This window comes from Trichomycterus rosablanca, chromosome 12 (genome assembly GCF_030014385.1).
Source record: "Trichomycterus rosablanca isolate fTriRos1 chromosome 12, fTriRos1.hap1, whole genome shotgun sequence".
Lineage (NCBI taxonomy): Eukaryota > Metazoa > Chordata > Actinopteri > Siluriformes > Trichomycteridae > Trichomycterus > Trichomycterus rosablanca.
The window spans coordinates 11,133,544-11,159,732 of NC_085999.1; the positions used below are offsets into that span (position 1 = coordinate 11,133,544).

General features: G+C 38.3%; 1 protein-coding gene across 1 annotated transcript; it reads right to left on the reverse strand.

The window, feature by feature from the left end:
* Nucleotides 1–315: 315 nt before the first annotated feature.
* dnajc15 (DnaJ (Hsp40) homolog, subfamily C, member 15) lies at nucleotides 316–24,603 on the reverse strand. The gene is made up of 6 exons (XM_063006474.1): nucleotides 24,477–24,603; nucleotides 22,201–22,252; nucleotides 18,646–18,719; nucleotides 15,875–15,951; nucleotides 7,846–7,916; nucleotides 316–1,646 (listed from the first exon to the last, which is right to left on the reverse strand). Exons 1-6 carry the CDS (start codon nucleotides 24,576–24,578, stop codon nucleotides 1,576–1,578), a joined length of 447 nt encoding a protein of 148 aa, XP_062862544.1. The 5' UTR covers nucleotides 24,579–24,603; the 3' UTR covers nucleotides 316–1,575.
* Between the last annotated feature and the right edge of the window lie 1,586 nt (nucleotides 24,604–26,189).

Sequence of the window (26,189 nt, forward strand, 5' to 3'; positions counted from 1 at the left end):
AAATCCAGAGTCAGTTTTAGACTGGGACTGTGTTAAGACTACTGCACCATAGATTACTTGGGGTACGGCATTGATGGCTCAGCGGTTAAGGTTCTGGGCTAATAATTGAAAAGTCACTGGTTCTTAGCCTATTACCACCAGGATGCTACAATAAAATAGCCTGGATTGTGTTCTGTCACAATTTTAAATCGCTTTGGGTAAAAGTGTCTCATAAATGGCAAAAATGTAAATGTGTTACTTCTTTATAAAGGAATTTCCTGCAATGACATTCAAGAAATCAAGTTTTTTAATAATCATCCAACATTATTTCAAAGGTTTCAGATATAATTCATCACATTATTTTATGTAGAATTCCGTATGACCATATTATTCTTTTAAGTGGTTTAGTATATCTGCATACACAGTCACATAAAATCACACCAACTGACATTTTGGACTTTGCATTCATTTTATTTCAATGCACTAACAAGGTTGTATTTACATAACAGTGTAACTCTAGCACAATATAATACATGTCATGTATTTATTACATTAATTTAATGAAAAACAGTGAACAAAAGTAAATGTCATATCATGGATTCAAATACCTCTTCTTCTTCCTCTGCCTTTGTCCCGTTTGGTTACAGGGTCGGCTCTCGGCGGATCATGATCCGCATTGATTTGGCACAATTTTTACGCCGGATGCCCTTCCTGTCACAACCCTCCCTATTTTATCCGGGCTTGGGACCGGCACTACAATGCACTGGTTTGTGCATCTAGCGGCTAGGTATCTATAGGACAATTCAGTGTTTCCAGTAAGCTTGGTGGCATGTTTTTGGACTGTGGGAGGAAACCGCAGCACCCGGAGGAAACCCACGCGGACAAGGGGAGAACATGCAAACTCCGCACAGAAAAAACCCGGACTTCCCCACCTGAGGATCAAACCCAGGACCTTCTTGCTGTGAGGCGACAGTGCTACACACTAAGCCACCATGCATGGATTCAAATACCAATGGGACATAATATTAATTCTTGCATTAATCTGGTTAAATTTAGTGATTGCTGAAACAATATTCAAATGATGCTGGTCCCTACAGATGATAACTTTGCTAAGTACACTGTTTGGTTTAAAATAAATCTTTCTTCATACTCTTAATAATAAGATTATACTAACTTTTATTGGAATTGTTAATTAAGTAGTATAAAATACCTCTTTAGAAGCTCTTAGCAACTAAACATACAGTTCATAACATTTAAGTTCTTCTTTCAGACATGAATAGACATTAAAACAGTCACAGATTTTATCCCAGTTAAAACACACTGAAAACACTCTCAATGTATCATAAATAATATTGATAAATAATGTCGGTAAAGATAAAAGCTCCTTATCTTCAGATGAAAGACCTGGTTGTGCAGTCTGATTCAGAATCACTGATTCAGTAACAGAACACTGATGCAGGCTACAGTCAGGTTTGTAGGGAGAATGACAGCATGATCAGGACATGGTCATTCAGTGAGCGCTTAAGAGGTGAAGAGCCGAGGGCAAACAGGAAATGGCTGATGAATGATGGTTTGAAATCTGCAGACAGTTAGAGGTCAGCGCCGAGGGCCAGACTCAAACAGATCTTTTGCTTCATTGATTTTTGCTGCCAAATATGGAGATCCACCTGCAGGAGAGACAACAATCACCCATCACTGTTTGTTTTTCTGTTTTTATTTCTTTGAGTAGATCTGCAAATATTAGGGATGTAACGATGCACCACAAGATCGATTCACGTGTAACGATTCTAATCGGTTTACATGTATGTTTGTTTGTTTATTAGGATTTTAACGTCGTTTTACACTTTTTTTACATTCATGACAGGAAACGGTAGTTACTTGTACAAGGTTCATCAGTTCACAAGGTTATATCAAACACAGTCATGGACAATTTAGTATCTCCAGTTCACCTCACTTGCATGTCTTTGGACTGTGAGAGGAAACCGGAGCACCCGGAGTAAAACCACGCAGCCACGGGGAGAACATGCAAACTCCACCCAGAAAGGACCTGGACCACCCCGCCTGGGGATTGAACCCAGGACCTTCTTGCTGTGAGGTGACAGTGCTACCCACTTAGCCACCGTGCTGCCCCGGTTTATTCACCTCGCCTGGTTGACGGCACTACAGGGTTTGCCAGGTTCTGAATTTTCCAGCCAAATTTATTTATGTGAGAATACTTTATTTGTATTATTTATTTATTTATTTCATGTGGGATTTGCTTTAAATTTCATTTCAGTTTTTTTTTTTACACAAAAAGGAAAATGTGCAGCATTGTTTTGCGTAGTTTGTACCTACCTCAGATTTAAAATTTATTTATTATTTAGATAAATAAAAGATAAGCACAAATACAGTATTTTATTTTTTAAAGAGAAATAATGAAAGAAAACTGTCATAATTTGTCTTCAATTTCATTTAGTCATTATCTTATCGTGAACCCAGTATCGTGAATCTCATCGCATTGTGGGCAGAGTGTATCATTACATCCCTAGCAAATATGATACATTTAGATACAACATTTAAAATACTAAAATTCAATCATATGCAATTCCTGAGCTACAAAATGTGGGTGTGGATTTTATGGACTAAGCGTTTACAGCCTGATCACAGTTTACATGATTTAAATATGTCCCTTAATTATACATAAATAACAGGTAAAAGTATGTGGACACCCCTTCTAATTATGAAGTTTATTGCTAACAAAAATAAAATCTACCCAGGTGCATCAAAACAACAAAAACAAAGCAAGGTTCATAAAGACACAGTTCGATGAGTTTGGTATAGAAAAACTCCACTGAACATGTCTGGGCTGAATCTGAACTTTGACTGTAGGCCAGGCCCTCTTGTCAAACATCAGTGCCTGTCTTCACAAATGCTCTTTTGACTGACTGGGTTGCAATTCAATGCAATGCATCTACAGAATCCTACTCACTGTTACCCCTTTTCCACCAAAAAAACCATGGTTCTTGAACCGGTTCTGTTCGGGTTTCTCTGAACCTTGGTGTTCTGTAGAGAACCGAAACATGCGCGTTTTTACCAGTTTTTGAGAACCAAGCAGCGTCATCAGCGGTGGGTGTTACTTACTAAGAGTTAAGAGAAGTAATAACATGGTGGAGTGTGTGGATTATGTGCGAGCATTTATGCTGCTGTTACAGATGTTTGTTTTTATGTAATAAGCAGCGATCTAACTATCGGTGATAAGAAGACGTGACGTGTTTGTCTCAGTTGTTGTTTTCTTTAGTTTATTGACGTGAGAGGTTTTTTGCGCTTTTTTACGATTTACACGTGTGGTGTTTATGCAGCTCGGGGAGTTGAAAAAGCTTCACGCTTTATTTTTCACGTTAAGCGTGTTTCGTTCTGTCCGGGTCACTTTTATCTCGTAATATCACACAATTCACCTTTTTAAAGGCGCTTTAAAAATATAAGCGGCAAACTGGTTCAAAATGTAATCAGGTGAAGTTTAAAAGATAAAAATGCAGCATTAAGCTCCATACGAGACCCCAGCGGACGGCATTGTTGCTAACGCGCTATGCTGTACAACATGACACGCCCACTGACGGACGTCACGGTTCGGGCTGAAAAACCAAGTATTCTGTGGTGCCAGATTGGCCCGCTAGTTCACTGTCTGGAACCTCTTTTTTCCGGTGGAAACACGCGGAACCGGTTCAAAATCAAGTTCTGGAACCAGAAGGGGTATGTAAGAGTATGGCATTGCGAGCAGCTGAGTTATTTTATCTGGAAAGTAACATTTTATGGACAGTGACTATGTGCAGCATTAAATTAACATTCATGCGCAGGGACGTAAATGTAATAAACTACAACTCTGAAACTCAAATTAGAGGTTCTCTAAAAATGTTGATTTAATTTAGAACTTCTGATGCTTTATCAAATCAGAATTAAAATGTTTTTTTTTTTACCTATGTGTGATACTTTTGATTAACCTACATGTTAACATATGTAAATTTACATTTGTGGCATTTAGGAGACGCTTTTATCCAAAGCGACTTACAATTACGACTGAATACAATTTAGGGCGGCACGGTGGCTCAGTGGGTAGCACTGTTGCCTCACAGCAAGATTCAGAAGAAGGTCCTGGGTTCGATCCCCAGGTGGGGCGGTCTGGATTCTTTCTGTGTGGTGTTCGCATGTTCTCCCCAGGTCTGCGTGGGTTTTCTCCGGGAGCTCCGGCTTCCTCCCACAATCCAAAGACATGCAAATGAGGTGAATTGGAGGTACAAAATTGTGAACTTGTGAACTGATTAATCTTGTGTAACGAGTAACTACCGTTTCTGTCATGAATGTAACCAAAGTGTAAAAATGACGTTAATATCCTAATAAATACAATTTGAGCTATTGAGGATTAAGGCCCTTGCTCAGACCTTGCTTGGCGGTAGTGAGGCTTAACTGGCAACCTTCAGATTACAAGTCCAGTACCTTAACCATTGAGCTACCACTGCTCAGTGGTAAATAAACACCTGCAGTCAGCCTGCTCCCACCAAGTAGTGTGTCATGCACAGTGGCGGTTATAAATTGGCGAACAAGCAGGAGAGTGAGCAGGTATCAGGGAGCACGGCCACTACCGGCTTCTAATCTGTCTGCATGCCATAGAGGAGCGGCAAATGCAATGCAGCCTGCAGTGACAGACTTAATTACACAGGGCTACGGCGAATGCACAAACCCACATAAACAAACACACACAAACACACACAAGACTTCTTCAATATTATATATAGTGAAACCTTTTACAGTCTTAAAGGAAAACAGAAGAGATTCTCAAAGCCTGGTTATGAGGAGACACCTTCAGACACCTTAATATTTTATGAGAGGTTCTTTATACCCAACACAGCCATTCAAGCCATGTTCAAACATCCACCGGGCTCAATAAGAGCAAGGTAATGACACCGATTCATTTATTTTAATTACTCCGGCCATACGGGTTTGTCTTCATTGCAGCACAAAGTAAACATTACAGCACCGTCATTATGATTGTTTGACATTAATACCAATATTTATCTTAAAATCATCAGCTGCCTAAAAACCCAATCACTCCTAATGTCATAGTCTGAGCAGAGCCACATGAGCATAGTAAAATATAGAAAATCCATCCATCCATCTAATCCAGGTAACGCAGTAATTTCCTCTTTAAACACCAGGGTCGGCTGATTAAGACACCGAATGCGATCACTCTTTATGGTGATTTACGAGGCCGGCGGTGTCCCCCGAGACAGAAAATGTGGAGACTCCAGCTGTCAAAATTTAAGGCGGAAGATCTGGTTTATGTTTAGAACTGGGGAAATGTTATTTTCTGTGACAGGATGAGATGCATGCTCACCTACTCCCTCTGCATAACAAGAAGGCGGTACTTAAGCGTCTTTGAGTATCTTGAAAAGCGCTATATAAATAAAATGTATTATTATTATTATTACTACAGGCATATTTGAGCTATGGCTTTAATAAGCAATATGTCTCTGTAGAATGGGCAAGATAGGAACAGAGCAATGTGCACTCTCTCTTTCTCCGCAAGGACATCTTCCTGTGTTTAAAGGCTTAATCTTTTAGCCACAGATAGGCATCACAGAACACGTCAATCATTTCACACATAGAAACGCTGGCCTGGAGAAGCAATGCCCTGCCAGGCGCATAGGCACACACACACAGGTCTCAGGTTGGTGAAAAATGCAGGCAGAAATAGAAAAAGCCAGAGAGATGTGTGAGAGACCATTAACCTTGAGTAAGGAAACAAATCACTAGCCTGCTGTGATTCTAGCAGTAGCCATTGTTCTCTTCTGTATTCTGTTTGCAGCTGATTGGGCTGGACAGATCTTCTAAATGACCAAGAAAAAAGGCACAGAAAAGTCACAGAGCTGATGCTGTATCATATGCAGGATTAAGATAAACATATCCAGGTCAGCATATTTACAGCATTAACATCAGCAACTATTTATCATTAATTTTTACTGACAGCTTTATTCCGGTCAGGATTGTAGTGTGGTTTCAGCACCATTCAGAACCAATAGAAACAAAGAATGAATACATCCATCACAGGATGGCACCAACTTATATCCTTCAGCTTACACCCAGGGGCATATAAGAGAAGCCAATAGACCATTTTCTTTAATTCTAAGAGGTGGGTGATTTATTAGGATTTTTAATGTCATGTTTTACACACTTTGATTACAGTCATGACAGGACAGGTAATTACTGATTAAACACAGACATGGACGATTTTGTCTCTCCAATTTACTTCACTTGAATGTCTTTGGACTGTGTGAGGAAACCCACACGGACATGAGAATTAATTTTTTTATTTGGATTTTAACGTCATGTTTTACACACTTTGGTTACATTCATGACAAAAACAATAGTTACTCATTACACAAGATTAATTAGTTCACAAGTATATTGTCAAACAGTCATGGACAATTTTGTATCTCCAATTCACCTCACTTGCACGTCTTTGGACTGTAGGAGGAAACCGGAGCTCGCGGAGGAAACCCACGCAGACACGAGGGGAACATGCAAACTCCATACAGAAAGAACGCAGACCGCCTTACCTGGGGATCGAAGCTGGGACCTTGGTGCTGTGAGGTGACAGTGCTACCCACTGAGCCACCGTGCCTCCCCACAGACCACGAGAAAAACATGTAAACTCAACACAGAAAGAAAAAGTGGGTAAAAACCAAAGTGTGTGAGTGCTAACCCATGCCGACACATAAAGAACATACAGTATAGGTTGACACATCACCATTATTATTTTGAAGTGGTTTAGCCACACCCACTGCTAAAAGGTATTTAACATACTGAACATTGCATCTTTAATTGCAACCTTTTTAACTATGAACGTGCATGTATCTATCAGCCATAACATTAAAACCACCTCCTTGTTTCTACACTCACTGTCCATTTCATCAGCTCCACTTACCATACAGAAGCACTTTGTAGTTTTACAATTACTTACTGTGGTCCATCTGTTTCTCTGCATGCTTTGTTAGCCCCCTTTCATGCTGTTCTTCAATGGTCAGGACTCTCCCAGGACCACTACAGAGCAGGTATTATTTGGGTAGTGGGTCATTCTCAGTGCTGCAGTGACACTGACATGGTGGTGGTGTGTTAGTGTGTGTTGTGCTGGTATGAGTGGATATAACACAGCAGTGCTGATGGAGTTCTTAAACACCTCACTGTCACTACAAAAATATCCACCCAACCGTGCCCTGTGGGCAGCATCCTGTGACCACTGATGAAGGTCTAGAAGATGACCAACTCAAACAGCAGCAATAGATGAGCGATCGTCTCTGACTTTACATCTACAAGGTGGACCCACCAGATAGGAGTGTCTAATAGAGTGGACAGTGAGTGGACATAGTATTTAAAAACTCCAGCAGCACTGCTGTGTCTGATCCACTCATACCAGCCCAACACACACTAACACACCACCACCATGTCAGTGTCACTGCAGTGCTGAGAATGATCCACCACCTAAATAATACCTGCTCTGTGGTGGTCCTGGGAGAGTCCTGACCATTGAAGAACGTGGTGAAAGCAGGCTAAAAAGGTATGTAGAGAAACAGATGTACTACAGTCAGTAATTTTAGAACTACAAAGTGCTCCTATATGGTAAGTGGAGCTGATAAAATAAACAGTGAGTGTAGAAACAAGGAGGTGGTTTTAATGTTATGGCTGATCAGTGTAAAATGGATAGAAAAACTTTATTAAACTATAATGTGTTCATTTTATCATCATTTACCACTGACCAATAATAACACGATAAATGAATAAAGTTTGAACAACTGTGCTTTGTTAATAAAATACTGTACAATAAGTGTAACTGACCTTTATCTGGATGATTCAGGACCATGATCCTTCTGTGAGCTTCTCGCACCTTTGTCTTGGTACTGGTTGGACTAGAAGGGAGTAAAACAATATGTAAGTGGTAGTACAGCGCCATCTAATGGACATATCTCATAGTGCAACATACTGACCCGGCATTCACAGAATATAGCATTTATAAAAATAGAAAAAAATTTATCTGGAGACAAATAATCGCCATTATTAACACGTCCTTTGGATAAATATAACATAAAGATGCGTATAGGGAGAACGGGGCTGGTTGTAATCTGAAAGAGGATTAGAAATGAGGAGTTTTCTGTTTATTACACTAATTAGTTTAGCAATTGTTTTTGCTTCAGTTGAGGCATGAAAAGCATCAACAACACGGGCTATAGTTTTGTTAATTGAATAACGCTAGCGACATTAGCGAGTCTAAATTTATATAAATATGAGCTCTACGTTTATTTTGGTTTATTATTAAAGCCAGCATGTAAACCATAACTTGTATGGGTCATTCTATAATTTGGGGTACATTTCACATCACCAAAAAAGTACAAAAACAATGTTCTCTCTCAATAGAACAATCAGTGGTTTAAGTTAATATATTTTAGTGTAACATATCCACTATTTGCAAAGCTTAAACATTAATTTTTTTTATTTTATTTTAAAGGGACAGTAGATGTAGACTACTAGGTAACTTAGTTGACAGGTAACATAGTTGACAATTTCCCTATTTTGACCCATAACTTCAGTGGTAGACCTTGCCTGGCTGACCACATGTCATTTCTTGAACAGAATAATGTCTAATTTGAACATACATTTTAATTAAAATTATAAAAAAATTGTAACCATGACAATGTATGTAACATAGTTGACGGTCAATTACTATACTCATTGACAATGTTCTATTATAGATAAAATATTTTAAAAAATAAGAGGACATTCACCACAGTTTGTTCAATATACCCTCCACAGAGAACAATGATATCATGTAATGCTGGTCACATAGTTTTAGAACAAACCATTTTTGAGTTGCTGAGTGGAGTTCTGTTAGTAACATAGGTGACAGAACTTTTGTGGACATTAATAAATAAAGATATTTAAATTATTTAAAAGAGAAACTCAATTTAAAAAATATTATTTTTCTTTAGTATTTAAACTTTTGAAATAAATAAAAAAATAGATGTTGTTGCCCTTAATGATTTTATTCATTATTCTGAAACCAAGGCACCCTCAACTTAAAAAACAGACACAGCAAAAACTGTTCATTTAGGAAGATCATGACAAATTTCAAGCTAAATGAAGCATAGGATGCACATAATGTTTTTGTGATATTACAACATGTTTTCCATTAATAGGTAAAATATGACATTTTAAAAGAAAATAGTTAGAATAAATATAATTATTATCATTGGTTATGGAATGTACCCCAAATTATAGAATGACTCGTATACTAGTCCGTGCCGTTAAGCAAACTCCACTCAAATAAAAGCTAAGCACTTAGCCTACTGTAGTTCTTATTTACTAGCCTACATCCATGGTTGTCAATATTGTTGTCTTATTATTCTGTACATACATTCTGTACAAGCTATTTAAAATATTACAAATAGTAAAATAGTACGCTTAGTTAATCAACAGTACTATCAGACATGAGCCTCAGCCCACCTAGCTGAAAAAAAAGCTGATTATAAATGGTTCATTTATCAATTATCTCCACTCATACTACTTTATTTTAAGTTGTCTTCTATCAAACAATAAAGCACCTCTGTGCTTCATTACAGTTCCACATAACTCCTGTTCTTTTCTAGAAATCCTGACGTTTCTAAAGTTCAAGCAATCCCACCACAGCTTTAAAATACATATTTTCCTATGGGCCAATAAAGCTGTGACTCAAAAGTCTGTGCCATAATGTTGTGAGAAAATTCACAGGGCTGGTTTGATGATGTATTTCATTAAATGCTTTCACTGTGAAAATTTTGTCGAGCTGGTCCAAGAAAAATGACAGTTGTTGGCAATGCTCGACGCTGATTTGCGTCATCCAGGCCGCCCTGCAGCTGCACTGGAGGGCCCTCAGTAAGAAGATGTAATCCCTTTTTTATTAAAACTAATACAGCAACTGTTGTAAGGTTTTTATGCCTCTTATTAGGATAACGATTCTTGTGTGGATAGTTGTGATACTTAGGATATGGATGGATGGATATTTAGATTTAATCTCAAATTTTAGTTACAAGGTGACACCCCATGTGATGATAAACCAGAGAAACACTGGGCACAAGGCAGGAATACCCTGGAAACAGAGCCAATCCAAACCCCCTTCCCTCAGACATGGCAAATCATGTGTGTAGAAGCTTTAATCTGCATTCATGGTGGGCTATAGTAATAGACCAATGCGCCATCCAAACGCCTTCTGTTTAATGCACAACGCAAATTATATAATGTTTTTTTTCTGTAGGTTTTTATTATACAAACTGTCCTGTTGATAAATCAAGTAATAGATTAAAATGCAATGTATTAATTACATTTCCACTTAGACAAAATGCACATTGATAACCTAATATCTTCTCATTCCGGTAAAATAACTTGGCATACAAAAGGCATACAAATGATGTGGGTTTTTGGGGCAAACATGAAACAAATGAACAAGAGGTACAGCAAATACTTCGGAAAATTAGCAAATAGCTAAAACTAATATGTGGTTACGTGTTACCAGGATACAACCAAATACAAAAAACTTTAAACTACAAGGTATAAACAGGGTCAAAATAACTCATAAAACGCTGCTTAACACCGTGTCTGGCTGGAGCCCTTTTTCCTTCAAGGTTAAATGTGTAAATGAGTCATGGCTGAAAACGTAGTTTATTAAGATTGGAAAAGACACATCATTAGACCCAACACCCACTCACGACCCGAGAGTATTAAAGGAGATCAGCGTGTCTGCATGAAAGGGCTGTGGCCATTAATTAACAGGCACAGGGAACTTTCCAGGATGAGATGTGATCATCAGGCCAGACTGCCTCACAGTATAAGGACTGAGGGCTCATATGGGCTATGGAACACCAGATGGCTGTTTATGGTGGGGCAGCTGGGATCTCGTAAATCAGACCATTTCAAACTGAGCAGGACCATAAAATACAAAGTCTAATATCAAGATGATACAAAAACAGAAAAGAACTAAGCGAACCAAGCCTAAAGCTATGAGAAAGGGTGACAGAGGAGCAAAGTATGGAACATTAATAAAAAGTCCAAACCTGGTTCTGTCATAATATTTGGATTCGGCCATGTAGAGCCTGAACAGTCATGTTCTGGTACATTTTTTTCACCACAGACAATTAGATTTTAAACACCGTGTTCAATCCTGACAAGACATACTTAGCATGAGCTGTGAAAGTGGTAATGTTATATGCTCCTCAAGCAGCCATCAATCAGCCTGGTCTGAAGTAGGGATGTTAATGATTACCACATTACCTAATGCACAGCAAATAATTAGTCATTCAGCCACTGTTGTCAGTTAAAAAGGTAACTGTGCAGTATCTGACATAAGCAACATATGAAGCAGGTGTTGCGTCAAATACCTACTTGCCTACCAAAGTCGGCTTTGATAGCTTGTAAATGGTGTCACCAAATCACAGGCACATAGGTATGCATGATGGTAAATGTAAATATAGGTATTGCCCATTTTCCTATATTAGTAGGGCTGGGCGATATATCGAGATTTTATAAAATATCGATATATATTCATTCGCGATATAATAATAATAATAATAATACATTTTATTTATATAGCGCTTTTCAAGATACTCAAAGACGCTTTACATAAGACAAATAATCAAAACAAATACGTACATACACCATACAAATCATAGTAAGATAAGATAAGACAATATCGTCTATATCGATATAGATTATGAGTTCCAATTAGATCCAACAGTTCGTCTTTCTCTTCTCCCAGTTTAGTCTCTGCGCATGTTCACCTGCCCCGCCCCTCTCCCTCACTGAACACAACTCGCCCCTCCCCACCGCCAATTCTTTCTGCCCTCAGAACACATTTCTGTAAGTAAAACTCCCATGATAGCATGGAGACGGTGGAGGAGCTGCTTAGTAAAAAGAATAATAATGGCTTAATTATTTGGAGATGGTTCGGATTCAAAGTGTCAGATGAACAGCAGAATAATGTATTCTGTAGAGAATGCCGAAAACAAGTCCAGACAAAAGGTTCCAGCTTCGTGTACCTTTGGTCATTCGTTTTTCACTTCAAATCCCAAAGTTGAAAAACAAGAAAACGAGTCGTTATTCGTTTCAAACACCAATACTGGAAAACGGAAATACATACAAGCGCATGCACGCGCTGACATGCATGTATTTACTTCATATTTAAACAGTGTAAATCAAGCACAAGTGTTATAAACAATAATAATAACGTAACGGTGCATCTCCTGTTGTTCTGACTCTTGTGTTTGTATATGTGATGTGCATGTATAGATATTTGCTATATCTGTAAAAAAACATTATGGGGAGTGATTTCTGTACTGGATGTTGTATGTGGTCGTGTTAGTTTATACTGGATGATTGCCCGACGTCCGAGACTCATTTATTTATTTATCTTCTATTATAGTATTTCTTGTTCTTGGCCAATAAACAACCAAAAATTAATGTTAGGGGGAACGTTCGTGAAGGAACGTTGGGGGAACGTTCGGGGGGGAAGGGGGGCGTTGGGGGAACGTTCGTGAAGGAATGTTGAGGGAACGTTCGTGAGGTTCCCTCCGTTCGTGGGGAACGTTGGGGAAACATTCTTGGGGGAAACGTTCGTGAAGGAACGTTGGGGAAACATTCGTGGGGAAACGTTCAGGGGGAACATTCGTGGATTGTGGATTCGTGGAATTCACCCAACCATTCCCTTAACAATCCACCCAAACGTTCCCTCAACAATCCACACAATTGTTCCCTCAACAATTCACCCAAACGTTCCCTCAACAATTCACCCAAACGTTCCCTCAACAATTCACCCAAATGTTCCCTCAACAATTCACCCAACCATTCCAAAAATTAATGTTAGGGGGAACGTTCGTGAAGGAATGTTGAGGGAACGTTCGTGAGGTTCCCTCCGTTCGTGGGGAACGTTGGGGAAACATTCTTGGGGGAAACGTTCGTGAAGGAACGTTGGGGAAACATTCGTGGGGAAACGTTGGGGGAACGTTCAGGGGGAACATTCGTGGGGGAAATGTTGGGGGAACGTTCGTGAATGAACGTTGAGGGAACGTTCGTGGGGAAACGTTGGGGGAACGTTCGTGGGGAACGTTGGGGGAACGTTCGTGGGGAACGTTGGGGGAACGTTCGTGGGCGAACGTTGGGGGAACGTTCGGGGGGGGACGTTGGGGGGAACGTTCGTGAAGGAACGTTGGGGGAACGTTCGGGGGGGACGTTGGGGGAACGTTCGGGGGGGAACTTGGGGGAACGTTGGGGGAACGTTGGTGAAGGAACGTTGGGGGAACGTTCGGGGGGGGACGTTGGGGGAACGTTTGGGGGGGAACTTGGGGGAACGTTGGGGGAACGTTCGTGTGGAAACGTTGGGGGAACGTTTGTGAAGGAACGTTGAGGGAACGTTCGTGAAGGAACGTTGAGGGAACGTTTGTGAAGGAACGTTGAGGGAACGTTCGTGGGGAAACGTTGAGGGAACGTTTGTGAAGGAACGTTGGGGGAACGTTTGTGAAGGAACGTTGGGGAAACGTTCGTGAAGGAACGTTGAGGGAACGTTTGTGTGGAAACGTTGGGGGAACGTTCATGAAGGAACGTTGAGGGAATGTTCGTGGGGGAACGTTCAGGGGGAACGTTCGTGGGGGAACGTTGAGGGAACGTTCGGGGGTAACGTTCGGGGGTAACGTGCGGGGGAATGTTGAGGGAACGTTCGGGGGAACGTTAGGGGGGAACATTGAAGGAACGTGAGGGGGGAACGTTGAGGGAACGTTTGGGTAGATTGTTAAGGGAATGGTTGGGTGGATCGTTGAGAAAACGTTTGGGTTTTCAACAATTCACCCAACCATTCCCTTAACAATCCACCCAAACGTTCCCTCAACAATCCACACAATTGTTCCCTCAACAATTCACCCAAACGTTCCCTCAACAATTCCCCACGAACGTTCCCTCAACGTTCATTCACGAACGTTCCCCCAACATTTCCCCCACGAATGTTCCCCCTGAACGTTCCCCCAACGTTTCCCCACGAATGTTTCCCCAACGTTCCTTCACGAACGTTTCCCCCAAGAATGTTTCCCCAACGTTCCCCACGAACGGAGGGAACCTCACGAACGTTCCCTCAACATTCCTTCACGAACGTTCCCCCAACGCCCCCCCCGAACGTTCCCCCAACGTTCCTTCACGAACGGGGCAACGTTCGTGGGGAACGTTGGGGGAACGTTTGTGAAGGAACGTTGAGGGAACGTTCGTGGGCGAACGTTGGGGGAACGTTCGGGGGGGAATGTTGGGGGGAACGTTCGTGAAGGAACGTTGGGGGAACGTTCGGGGGGGACGTTGGGGGAACGTTCGGGGGGGAACTTGGGGGAACGTTGGGGGAACGTTCGGGGGGGGACGTTGGGGGAACGTTCGGGGGGGGACGTTGGGGGAACGTTCGCGGGGGAACGTTGGGGGAACGTTCGTGAAGGAACGTTGGGGGAACGTTCGTGTGGAAACGTTGGGGGAACGTTTGTGAAGGAACGTTGAGGGAACGTTCGTGAAGGAACGTTCGTGGGGAAACGTTGAGGGAACGTTTGTAAAGGAACGTTGGGGGAACGTTTGTGAAGGAACGTTGGGGAAACGTTCGTGAAGGAACGTTGAGGGAACGTTCGTGAAGGAACGTTGAGGGAACGTTCGTGAAGGAACGTTGAGGGAACGTTCGTGGGGGAACGTTGAGGGAACGTTCGGGGGTAACGTTGAGGGAACGTTTGGGTAGATTGTTAAGGGAATGGTTGGGTGGATCGTTGAGAAAACGTTTGGGTTTTCAACAATTCACCCAACCATTCCCTTAACAATCCACCCAAACGTTCCCTCAACAATCCACACAATTGTTCCCTCAACAATTCACCCAAACGTTCCCTCAACAATTCACCCAAACGTTCCCTCAACAATTCACCCAAATGTTCCCTCAACAATTCACCCAACCATTCCCAACAATCTAGCCAAAAATTCCCTGAAAAAACGTTTACATTACACGACAGGAGATATCTTAGAAACAACTTTCTTTTTCTTAGAATAGCTCTTTTTTTTTTTTTAAGTAAAAATAGTTGCATGAATTTTAATAAAAGTGCCTGTAAAAAATTTGGAACATGTAGCTTTGTCTCAGAAGTGTCTTTTTGTTATTACCTTATGGGATAAAAAAATATCGAGATTCAGCGAAAAAATATCGAGACATTATTTTTTATCCATATCGCCCAGCCCTATATATTAGAGTGTTGGTTCCACAATACTTTGGGGTCATATAGACTTAAACTAAGTAAAAAAACTGCCTAAGGTCTAAACAGTAGTCTGAAAAAAAATACAGCCATTAAAATTTCAAAAAACAAGAGAGTCTAGCCCCTTAACAAAAACATATAAAAACCATACGTATTCTACCAGGACAAATGTGGTTGACTGAGCTGAAGGCCCACAGCCAAGCAATACTGATCACAGCATGGTTTTGTACTGTCAAAATACAACTGAATCACAGCTGGTGTGAAACTCTGATGACACCACCTCACTCCCGCTGCACTGGAGAAATTCCGGGTGGTCCCTGACCGAGCAGATTACAAAGTTGAAGACGAGATTGTGGTCTACAGTCCTCACCCCCACGAGGATCAAAGCTAAGACATGAAACCAAAAAGATAGCCTTTGAGGAGGACCACAGGTCCTGCTGGGAAAACGGGTGATTCAATACACTCGTTTGTTGCGAAAGGGTTTGGCTTTGTGCATATAGATGAATGCACAAAGGAAGCATTCAAAATTGAACTGATGTGAGAGACACCTTCTTCTAGCAGAGAGAAAAACACATATATCTCATCCTTACCTGATCCCTAGAATGAGACTGGCTTCCCGCTTAGTCATCTTCTGCTCAAAACCACCTTTGTAATATGTCGAAAATGCCTGGGGAAACAAATTATAATATATCCATGCTTAGAGAGCAGCAGATCCTATACAACACGCATGCCAAACACTAACACTTAGGTACCTAGTTGTCGAGGATGCGATCACATTATTGCTGTACTCCAGTAGTCCTGTATGTCCTAAACATAGTCATAATGACTATTTTTGTATATATACAGCCTGCCTGGGCACCCAAGAGACACAACTGGCCATGTCTAAGTTAAGTCATTCATTGCTGCTGTCTGGTGAAGATACGGCGTCAGCGGTGAAGGATTCACGTAGGGCATAGCATGACTTTCCCTGTGCAGTATAGTTCTCAGTAAGAATCTACTACAGACTGGCACCTGGTGACTGCACATGATTTGGAAGGGGCCGTAACTCTCCCTAGTCATTGTAAGATTGGTGCAAGGGGCAAAAAAATAAAATGAAAAACAACTCAATTGGAAGAAATGGGGGGAAATGCCAATGTAAAACACTATCTACTCAACAGCCCAGAGTCTATCTCGGATGAGCTAGAGCCAATTAAGTGGGCCACATTTTTGGATGGCGTTTATATTTGGAAATGGTTTTCCGAAGACTTGAATATTTTCATTAAGGAAGCATGTTGGTTTTTAAGAGTGTCTTTTGAGAGATCAGAGGTTACTGGTAGATTTTTGTGAATGATCGATCTTACTTATACACAGCTGAGCCTTCTCTTAATACTTTCTACCTGTTCTTATTTTGATGGGTGGTTTTACCAGTTAGAAGCAATCTACATCTGCTTCATTCCATTTTGTTAACCGGAGTTCCACAGGGTTTAATATTTGGTCTTCTTTTCTTTTCCATATACTCCCACTGTTTTGGTGAAATGATAGTCTCCAATGGGTTTACCTACCATTCCTAGCAAGCAAGACTAAATTGATATACAGACAAATGATAAGTGCTCACTTAACACAGAGGCTACTGTGTTTAAAGCTTTAATGTGAGAGCATTTAAGAGATGGTACTTCAAGGTTTTGGCTTTATCGTAAGTAAAACCTGGTCTAAAAAGTTTAATATCTGCTGCTCTAAATAATGTACAACAAAGGTCATGTCCACTCTAAAACAAACTGGCACGCACTTTGGGCATCTTTCCACCCTAACTCTGCTTTTTTAGCCACAAATCCTTGAAAAAAACAGGTTTAGATATTGCATTAACAAACACTCATTACACTTACTTATAATATGCTTGGTGGAAACACACCTCATAAAAAGTTTCAGAAGAAAACATCAGTCATTTCTTGAGGTGTAGGATGCATGATTTTTTTTTTTTAATTTTGCTTGGCTGAAGACAGCCCCGATGGGAGTGACCATGTTTATTCTTCTATGTGCTTTCCAGGTTTTTATTTTGAAAATGTTCTCATGCAGTTTATCATGAAACACTTTAATGGTTTCAGTGAGTTCTTAAGCTTTCAACAAACCAATGAAGGAAGGAAAAACATTCTGATCGCAGACATTCATCAGTAGCCCACTCACAGCAAGAAGGGTGGACTCACAAGTCAAAAACATTCATAATAAAAAAGTATCTATTTGACTGATGCTGTAGAACAAAAGAAATTCAGGTTTAGGTGTTCAGATGTAGCCTAGTTGTTAAGGTACTGGACCAGTAATCAAGAGGTCAAAAGGTCACTGGTTCAAGTCCATCCACTGCTAGGTTGTCACTGCTGGGTACTTGAGTAAGGCCCGTAACCCTCAATTGCTTAGACTGTATACTGTCACAGTACTGTAAGTCGCTTTGGATAAAGGCATCTGCTAATTGCCGAAAATGTATATGTTCACTCGTGAGTAAGATGAAGGCTGTGAATACACAATGACAATGCAACACCAATTAAAATAACTAATGCATAGGTTGTAAATGCAATGTTACAGGGATGAAACTCCACAAGTGGAATGATTGCTGGCCCATAATTTACAGTATTATTATTTAATATGAAGGAAAATACAGTATGACTAAACAGGTCATGCATACAAACCTGTAAAATACAATTGACACTCATCATATTAGTCTCTAAGTGCATACTGGTGTACTAAACAGTACAGAAAATGTAGTACACTATTTATGGTGCCAGTAAAATGCTAATAATGTTAAGTATGGAGCATGATTTTAGGATGCAGCCTTTTATTTCTTACTAACCAAAATAAGAATACAGCTAACTGCTTTTTTGTTCATTCAGTAGCTGGTATAAATGAGTTTTCTTTTGCAACATTATATGTTCTGCAATGTATTCATAGTAATCAAACATGAAAAAATACTCAATGAATACTTGCTGGGATTCACAATTTCAGTCGTTTGACTTTTGCTTCTCACGTGTTATTTGCCTATCTATGCCTTTTATTTTGGCATAAATGCTGAAAGGCTTTTAAATGCTGCTGGCTACATGTCTACTCAAACGTCAAACTCAAACTATTTAACATTTATTTAAGAGGATGAAGAGAATGTTACGTGTGCATTTTCTTACTGTCTCAAAGCTACACATTATTCAAATTATTTTCTTTATTATAACAGCTTTTTATAGTAGGTAAACTTTAATGAGCTCATAATGAGTGTATCAAACCCACATGTGTCACTTGAGGATGTGATTTAATGGTAAGGTTAAGACTGAAGGGAATTTGACCTTTGCTTAAAACAAAAGAGGGAAGAAAGAAAAAAAAGTATTAAATCATTTTGTCTACTTACTGAGGAGGGGAACTTCTTGGCAGTTTGTGTAATAACTTGCTCAAGCGGTTTCCATAAGTGGAAAGCATATCGACCTAAAAATAAATGCAAAAAAAAAAAAATTAATTAATATCATGTGGTAAAAAATGTCCCATTTAACTACTAAGAAATGTAAGTTAAGAGATTTATACAGTTTGTTTAAAGGTGGAGCCCAATACAAAAACACATCTCACTTTCCTTTCTGTTTTTAATGGCCACAGTGCTGGTAAACTGCCATAATCATTTTCTCTCCAGAAATTAATCAGCACATACTGAACGTGTTGACATACCACCTCTACTCAGGACAAAGAGGTCAAAAATGTGGTTTCTGTTGCATTTTCCAGAAGATTTGTGTGAAGATTAAATCTCATCTGAGGCAAAATTATAGTATGTCAGATTTAATTTATAGGAAAATCCAAAAAGGACAAAAGTTCCCCCACCACTATTCTTTACTCATTTAAACGTACGCTGCTCTGGGTTGTAACAAAATGCAGTTTCCACAGGTCACAGGGATGTTGTTATGTATTCTGGATGGCATAAAGGGTTTTCCATATCTGCTTACATTCATTTGGTTTAAAATAGAGTTTTCCACAGGAAAAAACTTTTTTTGCAATAATTTAAGCTGCTAAAATTTTGCTGACTGATGCAAAGGCTTTCTTATTCAGTGGCAACATTTTGCTGCAAACATGTAAGTCGGTTGATAATTTTATTGACAACAAAATTTTTCTTTTAATTCATACTGACATTTACATTTACCTCATTAAGTATTTGATTATATACCCAAAAAAGCTGGTTTTGATGTGTCAAGATTTGACTTGCTATGCTTTGAATAAACCAAACTGATCTTGATTTTATTTACTTGGCTGATGGAGCAAGGTGGTTAAAAGTATGTTTACAGCCTGACTGTTTTAACCACACCCATTACTAACAGGTGTCTAAAACCACTTAAGTCTTATGAGGAAGGTCGGGAGGTCACAAGCAAATGTATGAGTGTGTAGAGGCTTATGTTTAAGAAGTCCAGTCTAGGTGAATCCAATCTGCCATTAGTAGTGCTAGTTTTATTGGTCATGTATTATATAAATGTTTTCAGTCTTATAGTATTAAGGAATTTGATTATTTTTTTCTGTCCAGTACTAGTGCATTCTGTAAAAACTGCCTGTCTGTGGTCACCACACTAGGTACAGAATTCCCAACTCTCCTGAAAATTAGCATCACCATAATATTCTCAGAAAAATGGTCCAAGAGCTTTTGTTTATGATTTTGGTTGAACACCTAAGTTTTATTTATTGCTACACCATACTAAATATTCTAGATATTTATGTGCTTACAAAAACTGACTGCTAAATTTGAGACAAGACGGCAAAACATCTACAGGCCTGAACAGCTCTGATCTGAATCCCACAGTATTTTTAGGGTGAATTACACATACCCTGAGCCGATTTTATTGTCCACATTGTTGCTTAACCTCAATAACACTTTTGTAAGTGTTGTAAGGGAATGTATGTAGTTATGTTCCAAAATGTAAAAGAAAGCCTTCTCAGAATAGTGGTGCTATTAATTCAGTAAATGAAGACCACCCTAGGCTAATAAACATGATGATCAACAAGTACATATATGGGATAGAAACTATAAATTTATTAATCAATTCTAATTACTTCTTACCTCACACAGTTACACAATTCTTAACGTCTTTAACAAGTCTATGAAACTCTTGTAACATAAACCTGTCAAAAGTTATTAATTCTAATGAAACAAATTTGGGAATTATACAGTATGAATAACTGGGGAATATTTTATGACCTGTTTAAAATCATGCTGTAAGTGGGCAGAGTTACTTTACTTTCCACGTCAAGGTAGTCCATAAGCCAAAGCTTTTCCCTTAACAGACCACACACTGCTTGGCAAGAGCTTTTTGGCAAAAAGAGGACCACTCACTATACTGGAAGAGGAATTAGGTTGCTTCCTCAAAACAACCACAAAAGTAGCTCTAGAATGACTTCATATATTCATGGGTGGATATCAATCTGATTAACAACCATTAACTACTACATGATGGTAGAGAGTTGGGCAGATACACCTGCCAGAAAGGGGAAATAAAGCCTCTTATGACAAAGTCGGAATAAATTATTCAGCCACATTCAGCCTTTTAAATGCTGCTGTAATTCATTTTATGGTAAAAGCTCTTAATTGGTATTTGTACTAGAAAAACTAATCTGACCCATGGAGCAGTAAGAACCCATTTTGAGAACTTATAGTTTCTAGCATACAATTAACAGTAAATTAAGTCTGGAGTTTTGAGTTTTTTTCCCAAAAGAGTTGGTTGCCGTCTAGGAAACTAGTAGATTTATTAAAATCCAGGTTTAAAATACTTTTTCTTGTTAAAACATTACTATTTTTTAATTACATTTGGAGTGTTTTATGTAAACATTTGTCCACTAGAGTCCACACAGTACCAAAGCATGCAAAAACACTCCTGATACTATGGCCAGGCAAAAATCTGACTTACAGGTCACAATGCACATTGTTTTTCAGTGACTTCAAAGATTTAATATACATACAGTATATATATATATATATATATATATATATATATATATATATATATATATATATATATATATATATATATATATATACAGTGGGGCCAAAAAGTATTTAGTCAGCCACTGATTGTGCAGGTTCTCCTACTTAGAAAGATGAGAGAGGTCTGTAATTTTCATCATAGGTACACTTCAACTATGAGAGACAAAATGAGAAAAAAAAAATCCAGGAAATCACATTGTAGGATTTTTAAAGAATTTATTTGTAAATTATGGTGGAAAATAAGTATTTGGTCAATAACAAAAGTTCAACTCAATACTTTGTAACATAACCTTTGTTGGCAATGACAGAGGTCAAACGTTTCCTGTAAGTCTTCACCAGGTTTGCACACACTGTAGCTGGTATTTTGGCCCATTCCTCCATGCAGATCTCCTCGAGTGCAGTGATGTTTTGGGGATGTCGCTGGGCAACACGGACTCCATAAATTTTCTATGGGGTTGAGGTCTGGAGACGGGCTAGGCCACTCCAGGACCTTTAAATGCTTTTTACGGAGCCACTCCTTCGTTGCCCGAGCGGTGTGTTTGGGATCATTGTCATGCTGGAAGACCCAGCCACGTTCCATCTTCAATGCTCTCACTGATGGAAGGAGGTTTTGGCTAAAAATCTCACGATACATGGCCCCGTTCATTCTTCCCTTAACACGGATCAGTCGTCCTGTCCCCTTTGCAGAAAAACAGCCCCAAAGAGAACTTGCACAATCAGTGGCTGACTAAATACTTTTTGACCCCACTGTATGTATATATATATATATATATATATATATATATATATATATATATATATATATATATATATATATATATATATATATATATATATATATATATATATATATATATATATATATATATATATATATATATATATATATACACACACACACACACACACACACATATATATATATATATATAGTTATATGAACTTTTTGCTTACCTGCAAAGCCTGCAGCAGCAACACCAAGTCCGACTGCAATTAGTGTGCCACCCTGAAAGTGAGACACACCAATACAAATGAGGAACCAAATCATAATGACCACACATAATGCTGTGTTCAGAGCACGTTCAGTAAGGCATTAGGAATTACACCATTCTCTGCAAAGCAATAACACTGATATGGTAGTGGAGTGGTAGCGTGTAAAGCTAATATTAGTGTCAGATTCAGACTCAGATTCAGGTTAGTTCAGATTATTAAAACAGTAATGCTGATATAGAAAAAAAATCTATTATTTTCAAGAAATAAAGTGATTTACAATTGTGACAATACAATAGTGACAACTATTGGGGGGGTTATTTATTTATTTATTTATTAGGATTTTAACGTAATGTCTTACACACTTTGGTTACATTCATGACAGGACAGGTAATTAGTTCAAGTCTTTAATGTTTAACACAGTCATGGACAATTTTGTATCTCCAATTCACCTCACTTGCATGTATTTGGACTGTGGGGTGGTGAGGAGTTAAGCTTAATCACTAAGCCATCACCACCACAACCTATCTATCAATCACGCAACCAAACTAACAAATAACTTAAAGGTCTACAAAAAATTAACATGAAAAATGTCTATAGCCTTTATGCAGCTATTATCTGGTCACTTTCCCAGCGGAGAATGGCGACAATGCAAAAAGATCATAAATAAAAGAAAACCTAAATAAATAAGCAGAGAAACAATGAATACCCACCATGTTCTGAAAAAAATTAAGCAATACAGAGAAAAAAGATCTGTGTGACTTATTATTGAATTATTCAGCCTGCTTTAATGTAGCTAGTGTTATAATAACTGGTAAATAGAGTGGAATTTAAATCTAGATCTCAGGACACTGAGGGCCGAAACAAACAGACTCAAAAACAGTTTCTATGCCAGAGCCTTAATTGCACTTAATAATGCATAATGAAGATGATCAATGCACGGGTTTTATAAGTGCTTTAGTGTCCCTTTTTATAAGTGTTTTAGTGTCTTTTTTTTAGTGTTTTAACCCCTTGCACCTTAAGAATTGCACTTTTTCAATTTCGTTGTACTGGTACAATGACAACAAAGACATTCTATTCATTCTATTCTAGATCTAAGGGGGAAAAACAAGTTTAAAATGTTCATGTTTATTGACAGTAATTATCAAGCATTACAACAATACACAATTCAACTGTCCTATTACAAAATATTTCAAAATATTCTCACTGATTACCTGATTAACATAAACAGTACTGTTCTAATGGGGGTGGACAGTGGCTACCGTCACAATGTATAATATGTATAAAACGTTTTGTAATTTATGTTATGGCCCAATCTAAATCCAATAGAATCGTATATGATTTTAGAAGAGCTTTACACTACTGCCCAAACACCAATTGAGAAAATGCTCTATAGAGGAATGGTGTTGCATTTGTTCTTTCCAAATCCAAAGACTTGTACAATATGTTAAAAGAATGAATTTAACATCTGACTAAGGCACTTAATGTTAGCCGGTAAGTGCAAACACAAAGTTGTAAATGGTATAAAGGTGCACAACTCCTACTACAGCACCAAGTTGTTTATTTTCCTTGGTAAAAGCATAAGATGCTATAGATGTAGAGATGGAGTCTCACAAATCCATGTTTTTACTTTGGATCACTATGGAGTGGGAGACATTAATGTAAAGCAACTAGGAATGCAAACCAGACAGGTTTCCTTGGTTTTATTATACATTTGCTTAGAAAACACTGTTATAAAACGTGTGTTTCATTGTTATATTTAGATATGAACTTGTCTGCTATAGTAAGAGCTTTTAAGTATCCACATGGGCACCTTTAACACTGTTCTAATCCAGACCTGAGTGAATCTACATTTACATTGTCAGCATGTAGCAGACGTTTTTATCCAAAGCGAATTACAGTATAAGCAATTGAGGGTTAAGGGCCTTGATCAAGGGCCCAACAGTGGCAACCTGACAGTAGTGGGGTTTAAACCATAACCTTCTCCTTACTAGTCCAGTACCTTAGCCACTAGGCTACAACTGCCCTGCTGGTTAAAGGTCAAAGTATGATGACGTTAGATAATAAATAGTTAAATAAGTTGGATCAACGGTTGATACATGACTGAATTATTAAAACGCAGGTGTGTTCACGTTATTTACCTGGAGCTATATAAGGTGTTTGTGAACTGGGTGGCACACACAGCACTAAAACTGACACACAGCACTCGTGTTAAATAACACCGAGTTAAGTTTACTCACAAAGCGCTTGTCGATGTCGCTGGACTGTTTAGATCTGGGACTATATTCAGCATATCTCAGAAGGTCACCGTCCATAGTTACGTTACCACCGGCGTTCGCCATGTTTCTCACACACGCTGACTGAAAATCTACGGGTCGCCTGTAAGGACATACCACACGCGCGATGTCGAAAAACACAGAAAGCGCTCGCGAGCACTACAGCATTGTTTTAAATCGATAAAATCACGTTTACCAAGTTTTATTATTGTTTTAATAATAAAAAATAAAAAATAAAATAAAAAAGTATACTTTTGCATATTCTGTTAACAATGTTGCTCTGATAAAAATTATCCTGTAAAACCATTGATATGTATTAGTACATTTTTTAAATGTCTGTTTTTCTGTATTTTTGCTTTAACGCGACGGTGTATTAGGGCCACTTTAAAGAATTTTTTTTTCAAGTTTCAATTTTGAGAATAAAGTCGAATACGTTTCGATTTCGAGATTAAAAGTCAAAATATTATGAGAATTAAGTGGAAATAATTACGAGATTAAAGTAGCAATAATTACAAGATTAAAGTCAAAATATTACAAGATTAAAGTCAAAATAATTACGAGATTAAAGTCAAAATAATTACGAGATTAAAGTGGAAATAATTACGAGGTTAAAGTCAAAATATTACGAAATTAAAGTGGAAATAATTACGAGATTAAAGTGGAAATAATTACGAGATTAAAGTGGAAATAATTACGAGATTAAAGTGGAAATAATTACGAGGTTAAAGTCAAAATATTACAAGATTAAAGTGGAAATAATTACGAGATTAAAGTCAAAATAATTAGGAGATTAAAGTGGAAATAATTAGGAGATTAAAGTGGAAATAATTACAAGATTAAAGTCAAAATAATTACGAGATTAAAGTCAAAATAATTACAAGATTAAAGTTGAAATATTATGGCCATAGTAACCTCCTTGTGTTAAAATAAGGGATGTTCATGATTTGTTATACTTTTGTATCGGTTTCACAAATAAAGAAATCCCAATCTCCTGTAACATCAGCACCAGTTTTTTATTAGTATAAGGACGCTGAAACGGCTTTGCAATAAACTAAGTTTATTTAGAAAATACAATACAATACAAACAGTCACCCAAAAATAATCGCGGGTTATTGGATAACCACAGTAACACTCATTATAGGCTGCCCTCGGCGCTTGCGTGCCGATCCAGGTACTGAAACCCGTGCTTCTCTGAACTGACAAGTCTACAATGGCTGCTCACTCTCTAGCCATAATATTTCGACTTTATTCTCATAATCATTTCGTTTTTTAATCTTGAAATCATTTCGACTTTATTCTCATAATATTTCGACTTTATTCTCATAATATTTAGACTTTATTCTCATAATATTTCGACTTTATTCTCATAATCATTTCGTCTTTAATCTTGAAATAATTTCGACTTTATTCTCATAATATTTCGACTTTCGACTTTATTCTCATAATATTTCGACTTTATTCTCATAACATTTCCACTTTATTCTCAAAATATTTCGACTTTATTCTAAAAATATTTCAACTTTATTCTCATAATATTTCGACTTTAATCTCGAAATCGAAACTTATACGACTTTATTCTCGAAATCAAAATTTAAATATATTTTTTTTACAGTGGCCCTAATACGCCGTCGTACCACCATACTTGAAAAACCTTGACTTTTTATTTTTTTAAGTAAA

What these genes read in the sequence shown, in the direction of transcription:
- dnajc15 (XM_063006474.1), bottom strand. Translation starts at nt 24,578, where the DNA reads ATGGCGAACGCCGGTGGTAACGTAACTATGGACGGTGACCTTCTGAGA. An exon ending in AGTCTCATTCTAGGGATCAG is followed by an intron (nt 7,917 to 15,874) that starts GTAAGGATGAGA and finishes ACTCCCTTCTAG; the next exon opens with TCCAACCAGTACCAAGACAA. An exon ending in CCTGAATCATCCAGATAAAG is followed by an intron (nt 1,647 to 7,845) that starts GTCAGTTACACT and finishes TCTCTCCTGCAG; the next exon opens with GTGGATCTCCATATTTGGCA.